This window comes from Erinaceus europaeus, chromosome 16 (assembly GCF_950295315.1).
Source record: "Erinaceus europaeus chromosome 16, mEriEur2.1, whole genome shotgun sequence".
In the NCBI taxonomy this organism is placed as follows: domain Eukaryota; kingdom Metazoa; phylum Chordata; class Mammalia; order Eulipotyphla; family Erinaceidae; genus Erinaceus; species Erinaceus europaeus.
Window position 1 is genome coordinate 13,098,392 of NC_080177.1, and position 16,177 is coordinate 13,114,568.

The following is a 16,177-nucleotide window of genomic DNA, read 5'->3' on the forward strand; positions in this document are numbered from 1 at the left end:
CACTGTATTTAGTTTCTGTTCCTGCAGATCCACCAATTCAAGACTCTAGGTCATCTCACTCCCTCTTCCATCCAGAAGATGACTTCTATCCACAAGCAGGACTGAATCAAAAGACAGATTTTTCACTTAGCTCTTGAACTGAACCACCTCCTCAATGACCTTCCTCTGTCTCCATCAAGAACTGGAGCTTTGTTTTTTGAAGATGTAATAGAGCTACTAAGCCCAAACGTGGCTAATTGAAGACAAAAAGAAGATGCCTCATATCTTTCACCACAGTGCAGCCAATCGTAGCTGTGTTGTCCAACTCCACAGTCTGTAAAGTATGGCAGGGGCATCTGATTTTTTTTATTCTGTTCAGCAGTAAGACTTTAGCCAAGCCAGTCAGTGGCTTTCTGAAGATAAGTAAACCAGCAAACTTTGGGTCAGCTGTCCAGAAATAAGATTGTGGTAAGCACTTGAGGAGAGACAGGATCCTACAGGCAGCATCCAGAGGGATGCATTGTTTTATTAGTGAAGGTTGTGGAGTGGGTGGGGTTGGGGGAGGTGGATTATGTTTAGGAAAATTCAGGCAGTTCTCCAAAATTAAAGCTTGTTTTCTTGATGGCCTTACAGCCTAGCCTAGGATAATGTTTGTATGAATCGCACATACCACAGAGCAAGACAAGTAGAAGGATGTTCAGTGACTTCTGTCTCTTTCTACAGTTTTTATTAAGATTTTATTTATTTATGAGAAAGATAGGAGAGAGAAAGAACCAGATATCACTCTGGCACACGTGCTGCCAGGGATCGAACTTGGGACCTCATGCTTGAGAGTCTAAAGCCCTATCACAGCGCCACCTCCTGGACCACTCTTTCTACAGTTTTTTTTCTAGAGAAGTTAGCATTGCTTTTGCTTCATTAAGACGAAAGCAGTCATTTTAAATGAAGAGCTTTTGTAATAAATGCCCAATTAAGGGGGGGGCAGGCAAAGTATGTAGATTTTTATTTTAATGGGCACACCCAATTAAGCACACACATTACCCTGTGTGTGGACCTGGGTTTGAGCCCTGCTCCCCACCTGCAGGGGGGAAGCTTCACGAGCAGCGAGGCAGGTCTGCAGCTCTCCCTCTCCCCTCTCAATTTCTCTCTGTCCTATCAAATAAAAACAACAAGAAACCAATTAAGTTTTTCCACCTCAAGTTTTGACTTAATATTGATATTGAATAAGAGGTATTTTGTTTTGACCTTAATAAAGCCTGATTGTCTCTATGTATTGTGAACACTTTGTTATTGAGCGTAAAAGTAACAGTAGGAAACAATGTTTTATGTTAATATTATTATTTATTGAGTAGAAACAGAAATTAAGAGAAGAGTGAGATAGGATGGGAGAAAGATTCCTGCAGCATTACTTCTCTGCTCTCGAAACTTCCCCCCTGCAGTTGGGGACTAGGGTCTTGAACTCAGGTCCTTGTGCATTGTAATAATGTGCTCAACTGGGTGTGCCACCACCTGGCCCCCTGAAAACACTTTTGAGATTTATTAATTTCAGAGAGAGAACAAGAGTGTCACTGGCATATGCAGTACTAGAGGTTGAGTTCAGGACTTTGTGCTTCAAAGTCCAATGCTTTATCCACTGTGCCACTTCTCAGGCCACAGGAATAATATTTTGATTAATTATAGGCTTATCTTAATAATTTTAAGGTGCTGTTCTTACTGGTTTTTTTTTTTTTCTTTTCCTGTCATCATTATGCATTAGTTTTTAGCTGCTTATTTTGTTTTAAAAGACTTAGGGAGTGGTACAGTGGATAATACATCGGTCTCTCAAAAATGAGGTTCTGAGTTTGACTCCCAGCATGGTAATAGCAGAGTGGTACTTTGGTGTTCGCCCCCCCCACCCCTCCCAATGGTAAATATAAAAAAAGGGGGGAGCACCTGGTACCTGGTTAAGCGAACATATTATGGACCTGGGTTCTACCCCTCTGTAGGGAGGGTGGCGCGTGCGCGCGCGCGCGCGCGCGCACACACACACACACACACACACACACACACACACACGAGCAGGCTTCCTGGGAAGTCGAGCAGTGGATATGGTGTTGGGTTCTTAAGCATGAGGTCCTGAGTTCTGTCCCTGGCATCACATGTGCCAGAGCGATGCTCTGCTCTCTCTACTCCTTTCCCATACTTATATTTATACAGTCAAAGAGAGAGGGTTGAGACTTACATTTAGCTGCTTCTCAAAGATAATGTATTTCATGCATACTTCAGTTTAGAAAGTTGATGTGAGGGGTCAGGTGGTGGCACATTTGGTTGAGTGCATGTATTACAATGCACAAGGACCCAGGTTCGAGTCCTCGGTCCCCGCCTGCAGGGGAAAGCTTTACGAGTGGTGAAGCAGGGCTGCAGGTGTCTCTCTTGTCTCTCTCCCTCTCTGTCATCCTCTTCCCTCTTGATTCCTGGCTGTCTTTATCCAATAAATAAAGATAATAATAAATTTAAAAAAAAGAAAATTGATGTGAAATTAAGTTATTCAGCAGCTATAAAATGTTCTGCTAGTTGAAGATGTAACATTTGATTACTAAGCGTATTAAACTGGAGGCTTCAAAGCTTAGAACTTATTTTTGTTTGTTACTTATGTTTTTGCGATTTACCTATTAATGAGATAAAGAGAAACAGCATCATTCTGGTATATGAGATTCTTTTTTTGTTTGTTTTTTGTTTTTTTTTAATATTTATTTTATTTATTTATTTATTCCCTTTTATTGCCCTTGTTGTTTTATTGTTGTAGTTATTATTGTTGTTGGATAGGACAGAGAGAAATGGAGAGGGGAGGGGAAGACACAGAGGAGGAGAGAAAGATAGACACCTGTAGACCTGCTTCACCGCCTGTGAAGCAACTCCCCTGCAGGTGGGGAGCCGGGGTTCGAACCGGGATCCTTATGCCGTTCCTTGTGCTTTGCGCCACCTGCGCTTAACCCACTGCGCTACAGCCCGACTCCCGGTATATGAGATTCTAAGGATTGAACTCAGAGCCTGATGCTTGAGAGTTCGATGCTGTCCAATGCACCCCCTAGGCCCCTAGGACTTGTTTTTAAAGATGTCCCTCCCTCTCTCCTTTCTCTCTCTCTCCTTTTTTATTTTTTTGCCTTTTATTTAATTTTTATTATTGAATAGAGACAGATTGAGAGGGGATGGGGCAGATAGGGAGGGAGAGAGAAAGACAGACAGACACCTGCAGCTCTGCTTCACCACTCGTGAAGCTTTCCCCCTGCAGGAGGGGGCCTGGTCCTTGCTCACTGTATTGTGTGTGCTTAGCCAGGTGTGCTAGCTACCACCTGGCCTGCCTTTCTTTCTTTCTCTTTCCATTTGTTTGTTTATTCCAGAGCACTGCTCAGCTCTGGCTTTTGGTGGTGCAGGGGACTGACCCTGGGACTTTGGAGCCTCCGGCATCAGAGTCTCTTTTTGCATAACCATTACACTATCTACCCTCACCCAATGTCTTTCTCTTTCTTTTTTTTTTTTAAAGATTTTATTTATTTTATTAATGAAAAAGATAGGAAGAGAGAGAGAAAGAGCCAGACATCACTCTGGTACATGTGCTGCCAGGGATTCAACTCAGGACCTCATGCTTGAGAGTCCAGTGCCTTAGCCACTGTGCCACCTCCCGGCCCACGCAATGTCTTTTTCTTACGACTGATCCATTTTGTCTGTCTATCCATTCACCCACCTATCTCTTTATGAAATATTCATTTATTGGATAGAGACAGATTTAGGAGGGAGAGATACAGAGGGATAAAGAGAGACACCTGCAGCACTGCTTCACCACTTGTAAAGCTACCCCCTCTGCACATGGAGACTGGGGGCTTGAACCCAGGTCCTCGAACATGTATGCTCAACAAAGCATGCCACCACTTGGCCCCCTGTTCATTTATCTTGAGAAAGAGAGGACACGAACTAGAGCACAAATGCAACATGTTCACTGCTGGGAATCAGTCTGGGGCCTCATGCATGCAAAGCCCTATACGCTGCTACGGAGCCACTTCTGCAGAAGCTATAGAAATGGTTTCTGAGGCAACATTTTTGTTGTACTAGAATTATACTTTTGGTTCTTATTTTAATGATTGTCTTATTCATCTCAAATAATATAAAAAGGAAAGTTTCATATATGAAAGGAAAAGACCAGAGCATCATATGTAAATTCCAATTTCTATTTCCCCAGCTGCTTTTCTTTTCTTTTCTTTTTAACCAGAGCACTGTTGAGCTCTGGCTTATGTTGGCTCTGAACCTGGGATTTTGGAGCCTCAGGCATGAGAGTCTGTTTGCATAACCATTATGCTATCTACCCTCCGCTCCCCAATTGCTTTTCTTTATCCTGCCACCCAGAGTTATCATTGTGCCTATACCATGACTCCACTGTTCCTGGTGGTCATTTTTTTCTTTCTTTTCTGACAGAAAATGGGGAGAGGGAGAAAGACACCTGAAACACTGCTCCACTGTTCATGAAGCTTTTCTTCTGCAACTGAGGACCAGGGTCTTGAACCTTGGGCTTGGTAACATTTGTGTGGTGTGTCACTGCCTGGCCCCTAATTTTTTGTTTTTAATATAACTCTGCCTTTCTCTCTCTCTCTGAAAAAATCTGGACAGAGCAGCGGAGCCCCAAGTATAGTAGTGCTAGGGCTGGAACCTGGGTCTTTTGCATAAGAAAACACAAGCATCCCTACCTAGTTGTCCATCTTTGTCTTTTTTTTTAAACATTTGTTTATTTATTCCCTTCTGTTGCCCTTATTGTTTTATTGCTGTAGTTATTATTGGTGTCGTTGTTGTTGGAGTGGTCCATCTCTTAACCTGCTTAATACTAAAGAAAACAGTTAACGTCTTAATTATGTTTCTGTTAATATATTCATTTTTCTACATAAAATTTAAATTCTAGCAAGATTAGTTCATGGCTTATGTAAGACTGATTCTTGCCTAAACCCTCACTGCCCTGGAGCTAGGGTCTCACATGGACAAATTCACTGCTGCAGACTGGCTCCCACTCAGGGACAGAGAAAGGGAGAGATAGCACAGCATCAGAACTTTCTCCCTTATAATGCTATTGCCATGTGATACTGGGACTCGAACCTAGGCCACACACTTGGCAAGGCATGCACACTACTTGGTGAGCTATCTCTGGCCCAAAACTAGTTCTGTTGTCAATGTTTTTGTAGATATTATTTTATTAGAATTTTGTAAAGGTTTTACATAATGAGCATACTCATAGATTCTTAGTTTTGAGTAAGAATTCATCTTATTTAAGACTTAATCTCTACATATGGTATTTTTACATAATAATCACTTAGCACTATGTATTATTTTGAAACTTAGTATTTTTTTTTCTTTGCCTCCAGGGTTATCACTGGGGCTCACTGCCCGCACTACGAATCCACTGCTCCAGGAAGCCATTTTTCCCATTTTGTTGCCCTTGTTGTTTATCGCTGTCGTTAGTGCTGTCGTTATTGTTGGATAGGACAGAGAGAAATCAAGAGAAGGGGAATACAGAGGGGAGAGAAAGACACCTGCAGACTTGCTTCATTGCTTGTGAAGCAACCCCCCTGCAGGTGGGGAGCCCGGGGCTCGAACTGGGATCCTTGTGTCGGTCCTTGTGCTTTGCGCCATATACGCTTAACCTGCTGCGCTACAACACCCCCCCCCCATAACTTAGTACTTTTTAAACAAACTGTTTTTGAGAGTCTGAGTGGTGGTGTACCTGATTGAGCTGGTTGAGTGCAATGTAGTGCAGAAGGACCCATTCGAGCCTCTGATCCCCATCTGCAAGGGAGAAGTTTCATGAGTGCTGAAGTAGTGTTGCAGGTCTGTCTATCTGTCTGTATCTCTCCCCTCTTCCCCCCTCCCTTTCTCTCTCTCTCCTTCTCTTTATCTTCCCCTTTCCTGTAGATTCCTCTCTGTCTCTATCCAATAAACTATGTCGATAGAAGGTTAAAACTGCAGTTAAGAGTTATTACTATGTGTTTAGAGGGAAATATGTTTAGCCAACTAAAATGAAACTTTGTGAGGCTACATGGTTTTAAAGTGTTGCAAGCTTGAAGAAGATAGTTGATAAAGTACTAAATAGAGAAACAATGTAGGAAATAAGCAGCTCGGGTTCAGAATTTTTGTGAGGAATTTAGGAGAAGAAAAACAATAAAAAATTTGTGATGTTGATTAGAAAGCATTTGGAGGTATTTCCACATTGCTTCTACATATTTGTTTATCTTTGTGACCTAACATAAATGATAGTCTTAAGCATACCTTACAGGTATTCGTTCTTTTCTGTTGGATAGTACTCATGTTTCATGATTTCTGTGTATTTCTGCTTCTAAATACCCATCCAGATGACTTGGCTTTCTTTCCCTTATATCTCTGCTTCTCTGAGATTTTGTCTTTGTAGCACCTGGTACAACTCCCAAGTGGTCCCAATCCTACCTCTGTTCACTACTGCATTGTACTTTTCTCTGCATTCTATTTTGTTCCACTAACCCTCAGTTTCTGCCTGTCATTTAATACATATATGTCCATTCATATGAGAGAGAGAAATAGAGAGAGAACAGAGCATCATTCTGGAACGTGTCTTCATGAAAACACAGCCTGGCACAAGCTTCAAACTCTGAACCTCATGCTTGAGAGTCCAACACTTTATCCATTGGACCACTCTGCTCATATTTTTAATTCTGAATGAAACATTTTCTGTCTCAAATGGTGAGTCTGTTTTGAGGATAGGAGCTTTCACAATCACTCATTACTCTAGTCTCATGTTAAGGAAATTCGCTAGCAGTAGTCCCCATCTTTAGTGCCAACTTTTATCTGTAGTAAAGAATGTACATTTTGGGGAGCCAGGAGGTAGCGCAGCAGGTTAAATGCTCATAGTACGAAGCGTAAGCATCCTGTTTCGAAATCCCGGCTCCCCATCTGCGGGGGGGGGGCACTTTACAAGCAGAGAAGGAAGGCTACAGGTGTCTCTTTCTCCCTGTCTCCTTCTCCCTCTGTTTCTCTCCCTATCCAATAAAATGGAAAAGGCCTCTAGGAGCAGTGGATTTGTAGTGCCCCCACAGAGCCCCAGCAAATAACCTTGGAGGCAAAAAAAGAAAAATTTGCTCCAGAGCCCTACTCCACTAGAGGAAGTAGAGACAGGCTGGGGCTACGGATCAACCCGTCAAGACCCATGTCCAGCGGAGACGCAATTACAGAAGCCAGACCTCCGACCTTCTGTGCCCCGTAGAGGTTTTTGGTTCATATTCCCAGATGGATAAAGAATGGGCGAGCTTTGGGGCCAGGTGGTGGCACACCTGGTTGAGCGCATATGTGGCGCAAAGCGCAGGGACCGGCGTAAGGATCCCGGTTCGAGCCCCCGGCTCCCCACCTGCAGGGGAGTCGCTTCACGGGCGGTGAAGCAGGTCTGCAGGTGTCTATCTTTCTCTCCCCTTCTTTGTCTTCCCCTCCTCTCTCCATTTCTCTCTGTCCTATCCAACAACGAATTGTGTCAACAAGGGCAATAATAATGACCACAACGAAGCTACAACGAGGGCAACAAAAGGAGGAAAAAAAAAAAAAAAAAGAATGCACAAGGACCCAGGCTCAAGCCCCCAGTCCCCACCTGCAGGGGGAAAGCTTTTCGAGTGGTGAAGCAGTGCTGCAGGTGTCTCTCTCCCTCTCTATCACCCCTTCCCTCTCAATTTCTGACTGCCTCTATCCAATAAATAAATAAGGTAATTAAAAAAACAAAAAAAATAGTTGGATTGAAGAGAAAAAAAAACAGGAAAGCTCCCAGTGGAGGGGATGGGATGTGACAAGCTGTTGGTAGGTATTGTATGAATTGTACTCCTCTTACCCCACAGTCTTGTCTATCAGTATCAAATTACTAATAAGAGAGAGAAGCTGAGAAATAAGAAAACACACAGCAGAACTTGGATTGGGTTTGCTGTTTTGCACCAAAGTAAAAGACTTGGGTGGGGGTGGGGTTTCAGGTCCTGGAACAAGGGGGGGTACATTTTGAAAGCATTGTCTAATAAGAGGCACTTTTAGTCAGAAGGAGTGGGATCCATAATGGTTACAGTTTGACCATGTCTTGATGTCACAGTAAGAAGTTGAAATGTCAACTTTGTGCAACTGACTGTGCTTGGATAATATATAAATAGAAAAATTTCTCTGTATGAAATGTATTAGTTTTTAGAGGAAGCAAGTCTCAAGACACATAGGCCTACCTCCTTACCTTACATTGTGGAGCAAGTGACAACAAGAATATTGAAAACGGGCAGGGTGGTGGCGCACCTGGTTGAGCACACATGTTGCAATGCCCAAGGACCTGGATTTGAGCCCCCAGTCCCCACCTGCAGGGGGAAAGCTTTGCAAGTGGTGAAGCAGCGTTGCAAGTGTCTCCCTGTCTCCCATCTCTACCACCCCTTCCCTCTCAATTTCTGGCTGTCGGTCCAATAAATAAATAAAGATATATTTTTTAAAAAGAACATTGAAAACAAAAACACCTATACATATACTAAAATGAAGTATTTCTGGTTATTAGATCTGTAAAAGTATTAAGCTTTACCATAATGAAAAATGCTTTGATGACTAGTTTCTCATCTTTATTTATTTTTACCAGAGCACTGCTCAGCTCTGGCTTAGGGTAGGAGACTAAGCCTAGGACCTTTGGTGCCTCAGGCCTGAAAATCTTTTTGCATGACCATTATGCAGATACCAGTGAGATGAGAAATTTTACCCAGGTGTCAACAGTTGTACTATAAACTATTAAACCAATCCCCCCCAACCAAAAAATACGTATTTTCGAAAGAGAGAGAAAAAGTATTGACAGAATTGGTGTTTTTTTTTTTTTTTAAGCTATCATAAATATATCTTGCTTATTTTTTTGACTCTCACTAGCTTAATTGCTGGGGCTCTGTGTGTGCACAGTGAATCCACTGTCGTCCCCCCTCCCTTTTTAATAGAGGTAGAGAAATGGAGAGGGAGGGGGAAATGAGGTAGAAAGATACCTGTAGCACTATTTCACTACTAATGAAGCTTCCCTACTCCCCTTTGCAGGTGGGGACTGTGGGGTCCTTGTGCATGGTGATGTGTGCACAGTACTACTTCCTACCTCCCCTCATAAAGCTATTTTTAAAATGCCCATATCTAGCAGGTTAAGCACACGTGGCGCAAAGCGCAAGGACCAGCCCAAGGATCCCGGTTTGAGCACACGGCTCCCCACCTGCAGGGGAGGCGCTTCATAGGCGGTGAAGCAGGTCTGCAGGTGTCCTGTCTTTCTTTCCCCCTCTGTCTTCCCCCTCCTCTCTCCATTTCTCTCTGTCCTATCCAACAACAACGACATCAACAAAAATAACTACAACAATAAAACAACAAGGGCAGTAAATTTTTTATATATTTTTTAATGCCCATAGTGTCAGCAAAATAGCTCACAAGGATACTGTGCCTGTTTGGCCATTTGTATGGCCCAGGGTCAAGCCCAGACCTCACCTCACTGAAGGAAGCTCCAGTACTCTGGGCTGTGTTTGTGTGTCTGAAAAGAAAAGTGACCTAAGGTGGTAAATGTCCTACAACAATGAATATTCTTTTGATAGTTAAGGTAGTAATGTATCTAAAATATGTCACTTACTTACATTGCCTGACAAAGGGTATAGTCTACAACTAAGATAAGTAAACCATCATTCGAAGCCAGTAGTGGGGGGTAGAATATGTGTCGCATATTAAGATTTTTTGGAATTTGTCGTCTATAATGATCAGTTCTAAAGATGACTCAGTTGGTTTGGGAGCATTGGATTCTTAAGCATGAGGTCCTGAGTTCAATCCCCAGCAGCACATGTACCAGAGTGATGTCTGGTTCTTTCTCCTCCTACCTTTGTCATTAATAAATAAACACAATTTTAATAATAATAACAAAAAATGATTCAGTACTTATGCAGTTGATTATACTTCTTTTTGTTTTTCTGTGTATACCTAACTTCAGATTATCCATTTATTCCACAGATTTTGGCATATATTTGGCATTATCTTAGGCCCATTGGGCTTTGCAAATAATTGGCATCACAGAGTTTTTACCTCCTAGAGTCCGCTACTTTATTTTCTCTATCTTACCCATAAACATTCCCCAGACCACATTACTATTGTGAAGGTATTTTTTGTGTGGATGCCACATAAGATGAAATAGTAATGACAAAATAAATTTCATAAAGGCTAATTTTTGAACTTGTTGCCACCACAATTTCTGTGTTTGAAATCTGAATCCAATGTATACGGCACATTTGTTCTATAATTGTGTGCTCATGGTATCTGCAATGCTCACCTTTGAGTATAGTGCAGAAACTTTTCTTTCTTTCTTATTTTTTTACCGGAGCACTGATCAGCTCTGGCTTATGGTGATACGGGGGGATGAACCTTGAACTTCACAGAGACTCAGGCATGACAGTCTGATAGCATAACCATTATGTTATCTACCCCTGCCCACAAAATATGTAAGACTCCAAAGCCCCTGATTCAATCCCCCAAACCACCATGGTAAAAATAATAATAATAATAATAATAATAATAGGATTTAAATTACCACTTCTGTGCTTTTTTAATATTGGCATCTAATTGCTAAATTAAATGTAGACAAGAAGACACAGAATTTAAGAAAGTAATGTACGCGAAGTAGTTTATCGGCTATATCCCTGATATGGCAGTCGGTTTCGATATTTAGTGTGTTTATTCCACTTTAAAGCCCAAGTAATGTAGTACTGTTAATTTTGATGCCTTATTTAAATCAGTAAATGTAGATGATTGATTTCTGAAAAATTCTTAATTGTTTAAATCCAGGTACATTTCTTTAATACTATTTACTTTGATAGGAGTATGAAATAGTTACTCTTAACAGGTGATTACTGAGGAGAAAAATTCTCAATAGTTACTGAGGAAGGTCATTGAATCAGGTCAGCTTAGAGGCGGACACACAGCCTGCCTAATAATTGGATGGATAATACCTGGCTGGAAGAGGGAGCTGATTGGTGGATCAGAATTTCAAAGTGAATCTTTCACTTTTAGTTTAAATGTTTATGAGAAGTATATGTTCATGAAGTAAAGTTATACTGGATGCTGCTGCTTAACTGTTAGAAAAGTGGAGTGACCACCAGTACTGCCATTGCCTTTTAAAAGATGGTTTCAGGTGGTTTTTTTATGCAAAATTTATTTGGTTGAATTTATCAAAAGTTAGAACACACCTATGTTCCTCCTATTGTATGTGTTTGCTGAAGTCTTGTCTTTTTATTTCTTTAGGTCTATGTGAGATTAAGGCCGTTCTTCAGGGAATTCCTGGAACGAATGTCTCAAATGTATGAGGTAAGAAATACTTAGACTGATTACATATGTATTTTATTTTATTCAATACAGTACCCATATTTAGATCATGTATAATGATTACTTCTTTTCCCCTGAATTTGTAGATCATTCTTTTTACTGCTTCTAAGAAGGTGTATGCAGACAAGTTACTGAACATACTAGACCCTAAAAAGCAACTGGTCAGGTAAATTGAATTAAGAAGTAGTGAAAATGTCTGTCACACTGATCTATGAAGTTACTATGATTCTGTCTAATTTCCATGGCCATCTTCAGTTGGCTGCATATATAGGGATTTGTTGTGGTGAATGGTGAAAATAAATGAACTTTTTAAATCCCTAAACACTTTTTAAGAGCTACTTATGATAAAACTCCAGACAGACGTACTTTAAAGGCAGCAAAGGCCAGATAGATTTATTCTCTTAGAACTCTCTGTCCTTGCCATTTCTATTTATTTATTTATTTTCCCTTTTGTTGCCCTTGTTTTCATTGTTGTTGTAGTTATTATTGTTGTTATCGTTGTTAGATAGGACAGAGAGAAATTGAGAGAAGAGGGGAAGACGGGGAGAGAAAGATAGACACCTGCAGACCTGCTTCACCACCTGTGAAGCAACTCCCCTGCAGATGGGGAGCTGGGGCCTCGAACCAGGATCCCTACACCGGTCCTTGCGCTTTGCACCACGTGCGCTTAACCTGCTGCACTACCGCCCAACTCCCCCAATTTTGTAAATTGGGAGAAATTTGGTGGGTACATGAAATTTCTCGCTATGCATGATATTTTCTTTTTCCTTTTTTTAAAAATATTTTTATTTACTATTGGATAGAGAAATGGAGAGGGGCTGGGGGGGGCAGAGAGATTGAGAGAGATACCTGCAGCCCCGCCTAACCACTCTGAAGCTTCCTCCTACAGGTAGGGGCCAGGGGCTTAAACCCAGGTCCTTGTGCACTATAATGTGTGCACTTAACCTAAGGTGTGCCACCCACTGGCCCCGCGTATTTTCTTTTTTTTCTTTTCTCCTCCAGGGTTATTGCTGGGCTCGGTGCCTGCACCATGAATCCACCGCTCCTGGAGGCCATTTTTCCCCCCTTTTGTTGCCCTTGTTGTGGTTATTATTATTACCATTGTTGATGTTGCTCGTTGTTGGATAGGACAGAGAGAAATGGAGAAAGGAGGAGAGAAGGATAGACACCTGCAGACCTGCTCCACCACCTGTGAAGCGACTCCCCTGCAGGTGGGGAGCCGGGGGCTTCGAACCGGGATGCTTACGCCGGTCCTTGCGCTTTGCGCCATGTGCACTTAACCCACTGCACCACCGCCCAACCCCCGATATTTCCTTTACATCTCTGAGATGATTCATGTTGTCATCCTTCAGTGGTATAGGGAAACAAGTTCCAGGGTTACCTTGATCTAGACTCAGTTCCTTATGTGTCCTGAGCTACATGCTGTGTGTCCCTCATTAGGTGGGAGTGCCTTGGGCAATTTTAGAAATTAAAACTGCAGCAGTCTTTCTTCCTCAATTCTTGTTTGTTTGTTTTACCAAAACACTTCTCAGTTCTGGCTTATGGTGGTGCATAGGACTAAACCTGGGACTTTGGAGCATGAGAGTCTTTCTGTATCACCATTATGCTGTCTCCCCCACCCTGCAGCAGTCTTCTGTCCTCTAGGTTACAGTAATCAATCTGAGTTTTTAATCTAGAGCTAAGAGGCCATAAAAGGCTCATAAAAGCTCTAATAAAAGGCATTTACTTTTTCTGCCACATTGTATGTCTCTGTGGAAAGTCCTAAACTTAGTTTCTACTGCTGGTTTCTTTACTAGTGAATGGCTGCCACTCTGGTAAAAGACTTTTCTTACCGTCCATTTTTTTAAAGAGATTTTTATCTAATGGATCAAAAGTTGTCTTTTAGTCAGTTTCCATTTTATTTTGCATATAAGCAAGCTTCAGATACACGCATGAAAATGGTTTCAATTTGTAACAGTAGATTATAACATGCTCATTTTAGTTCATGTTATAACAAAAGTTTACAAATGATTTTGCTTTGGTAACTTCATTTATTTGGAAATTTTCACCACCTCCAGTATTCCAGGGAACTGTTGTGAGCAGTATGAGTCCTTTCCTCCTGGAACTTTTATTTTACTAAGAAACCAATTATAAACCTGCAGTTATGTTAAAAATTGGCACTTTAGGGGGCAGGTGGTGGTGCCTCTGGTCAAGCACACACATTAAGGTGCATAAAGACCCGGATACAAGCCCCTGGTCCCTGCCTGCAGGGGGAAAGCTTAACTAGTGGTGAAGTAAGACTCCCTCTCTGTCTCCCCACTCCCTTCAATTTCTCTCGGTCTCTGTCCAATAATAATAAAAATTTAGCAGTTTAGGGTGGGGATAGATAGCATAATGGTTATGTAAAGAGACTCTCATGCCTGAGGCTCCACAGAGTCCCAGGTTCAACCCCCCACCCCACCATAAGCCAGAGCTGAGCACTGCTCTGATTATTAAAAAAAAAAAAATACATATATATATATATATATATATCACTTTAAACCAAGTTTTATAAAAGCTATATACATAGAGATTTTTAATTTCTTTTATCTAGTATTTTGCAAAACTTAGGACAAGAAACTTTCTGAATATTACAATTAATTGGGGTACAAATTTTAAAACTGGGGGCTGGGTGGTTGCACCCTAGTTGAGCTCACATGTTACAGTGAGCAAAGACCCGGGTTTGTGCCCCGGGTCCCCACCTGTAGGGGGAAACTTTGTGATTGGTGAAGCAGGGCTACAGGTGTCTCTCCGCCTCTCTCCCCCCTATCACCGTCTTCCCTCTTGATTTTTGGCTGTCTCTACTCAATAAATAGATAAAAATAATCATAAAAAATTTAAAAAACACCAAAAAATTAAAACTGCAAATACATGCTTTTGCCCTTCATATATAGTCCTGAATAACTGTGGAAGGTGTTAAAATCATTTGATAAAAATAACTATATATGGGACCAGGTGGTGCCACACCTGGTTGAGCGCACGTTACAGTGCTCAAGGACCCAGGGTTCGAGCCCCCAGCCCCCACCTGCAAGGGTAAGCTTCACAAGGGGTGGAGCAGGTCTGCAGGTCTCTCTCTCCCTCTCTCTCTCTCTCTCTCACTCTCTCTCTCTCTCTCTCTCTCTCTCTCTCTCTCCCTCTCTCTCCCTCTCTGTCTCCCCTACCTTCTCAATTTCTGGCTGTCAACTATATACAGAAAAATATTCAGTTATCTTTCCTCTGGGGTAGTTTGCCCTTGGAGAATAGGTATGTTATCTACATTGTTGAATATATATTCTGTATCTGTCTCTAATTCCCTTGTGTCTAAATGTTTTTTTTAAATATTTATTTATTCCCTTTTGTTGCCCTTGTTTTATTGTTGCAGTTATTGCTGTTGTTGTTGGATAGGACAGAGAGAAATGGGGAGAGGAGGGGAAGACAGATACCTGTGGGGGGGGGGGCAGAGAACAAGATAGATACCTGCAGTCCTGCTTCACCACCTGTGAAGGGACTCCCTTGCAGGTGGGGAACCGGGGGCTCGAACCGGGATCCTTACACCAGTCCTTGAACTTTGCGCCACCTGCGCTTAACTACCGCCTGTCTCCTGTGCCTAAATGTTTTTATAAATAAAATATAGAATCTTAAGATTCTACTAAGCCCACCTAGCAGTTTTTTAAATATATATATATTCCCCCAAAGTAGAACTGTGTTTAAGCTTTCAGATGGTTGTCCTGATTAAAAGTACCCATGTGTGGTCTGGGAGGTGGTACAGTGGTAAAGCTTTGGACTCTCAAGCATGAAATCCCAAGTTTGATCCCCAGCAGCACATGTGCCAGAGTGATGTCTGGTTCTTTCTCTCTCCTCCTATCTTTCTGATAAATAAACAAAATCTTTAAAAAAAAAGAAAAGTACCCATTTATTGGGCAGGGGTAGTTAGCATAATGGTTATTGCAAAGAAACTCATCCTGCCGCTCCAAGGTCCCAGGTTCCAACTCCTGCCCCCCACACCACCAGAAGTACCTATGTGCCAGTGACCACACTGTAAACTATTAACCCACCCACCCCCCAAGAGATGAAAAAAAAAAAAAAGCTATTTTTTAATGAAGGGAAGTATGTATACATTTTGTCTGTTTATAAAATTATTTGACATTTTTTAAGATATTAGTGGTGCTGTCAAGAGCACAGGTATAGGTAACCCCTGCTTTTGAGAAATCATTTTGTGGGGCCTAGGTGGTGGCTGGCACATCTGGTTGAGGGCACATGATCCAATGTGCAATGACCCGGGTTTGAGCCCCCAGTCCCCACCTGTAAGAGGAAAGCTTTGCAAGCAGTGAAGCAGGTCTGAAGGTGTCTCTCTGTCTCTGTCCCTCTCTTCCTTATCTCTCAATTTCTGGCTGTGTCTATTCAATAGGTAGATGAATAAAAATTTAAAAATGAGAGCAATCATTTTGTGTAACTAAGACACAAGGAATCACAAGGGCTAGGGAGATAACATAATAGTTATATAAAAAGATTTTCATGCCTGAGACACTAAAGGTCCTGGGTTCAATCACCAGCACCACTATAAGTCAGAGCTGAGCAGTGCTCTGGTTTAAAAAAAAAAAAAGAATTCCAATTTTCTTTTTTAAAAAGATTAATTTTTTAATATTTATTATTTATGCCCTTTTGTTGTCCTTGTTGTTTTATTGTTGTAGTTGTTGATGTCATCGTTGTTGGATAGGACAGAGAGAAATGGAGAGAGGAGGGGAAGACAGAGGGGGAGAGAAAGATAGACACCGGTAGACCTGCTTCACCACCTGTGAAGTGGCTCCCCTGCAGGTGGGGAGCCAGG

At 41.8% G+C, this 16,177-nt stretch overlaps 1 protein-coding gene across 4 annotated transcripts in view; it reads left to right on the top strand.

Annotated features, from left to right (window-relative positions):
- Window positions 1-16,177, top strand: part of CTDSPL2 (CTD small phosphatase like 2) — a 79,883-nt gene that overhangs the window by 51,827 nt on the left and 11,879 nt on the right. For all 4 annotated transcript variants that reach the window (XM_060174558.1, XM_060174559.1, XM_060174557.1 and 1 more), the window contains 2 exons: window positions 11,272-11,334; window positions 11,439-11,518. In XM_060174558.1, the coding sequence (XP_060030541.1) occupies window positions 11,272-11,334; window positions 11,439-11,518 (143 nt within the window). The remainder of the gene's footprint in view (window positions 1-11,271; window positions 11,335-11,438; window positions 11,519-16,177) is intronic.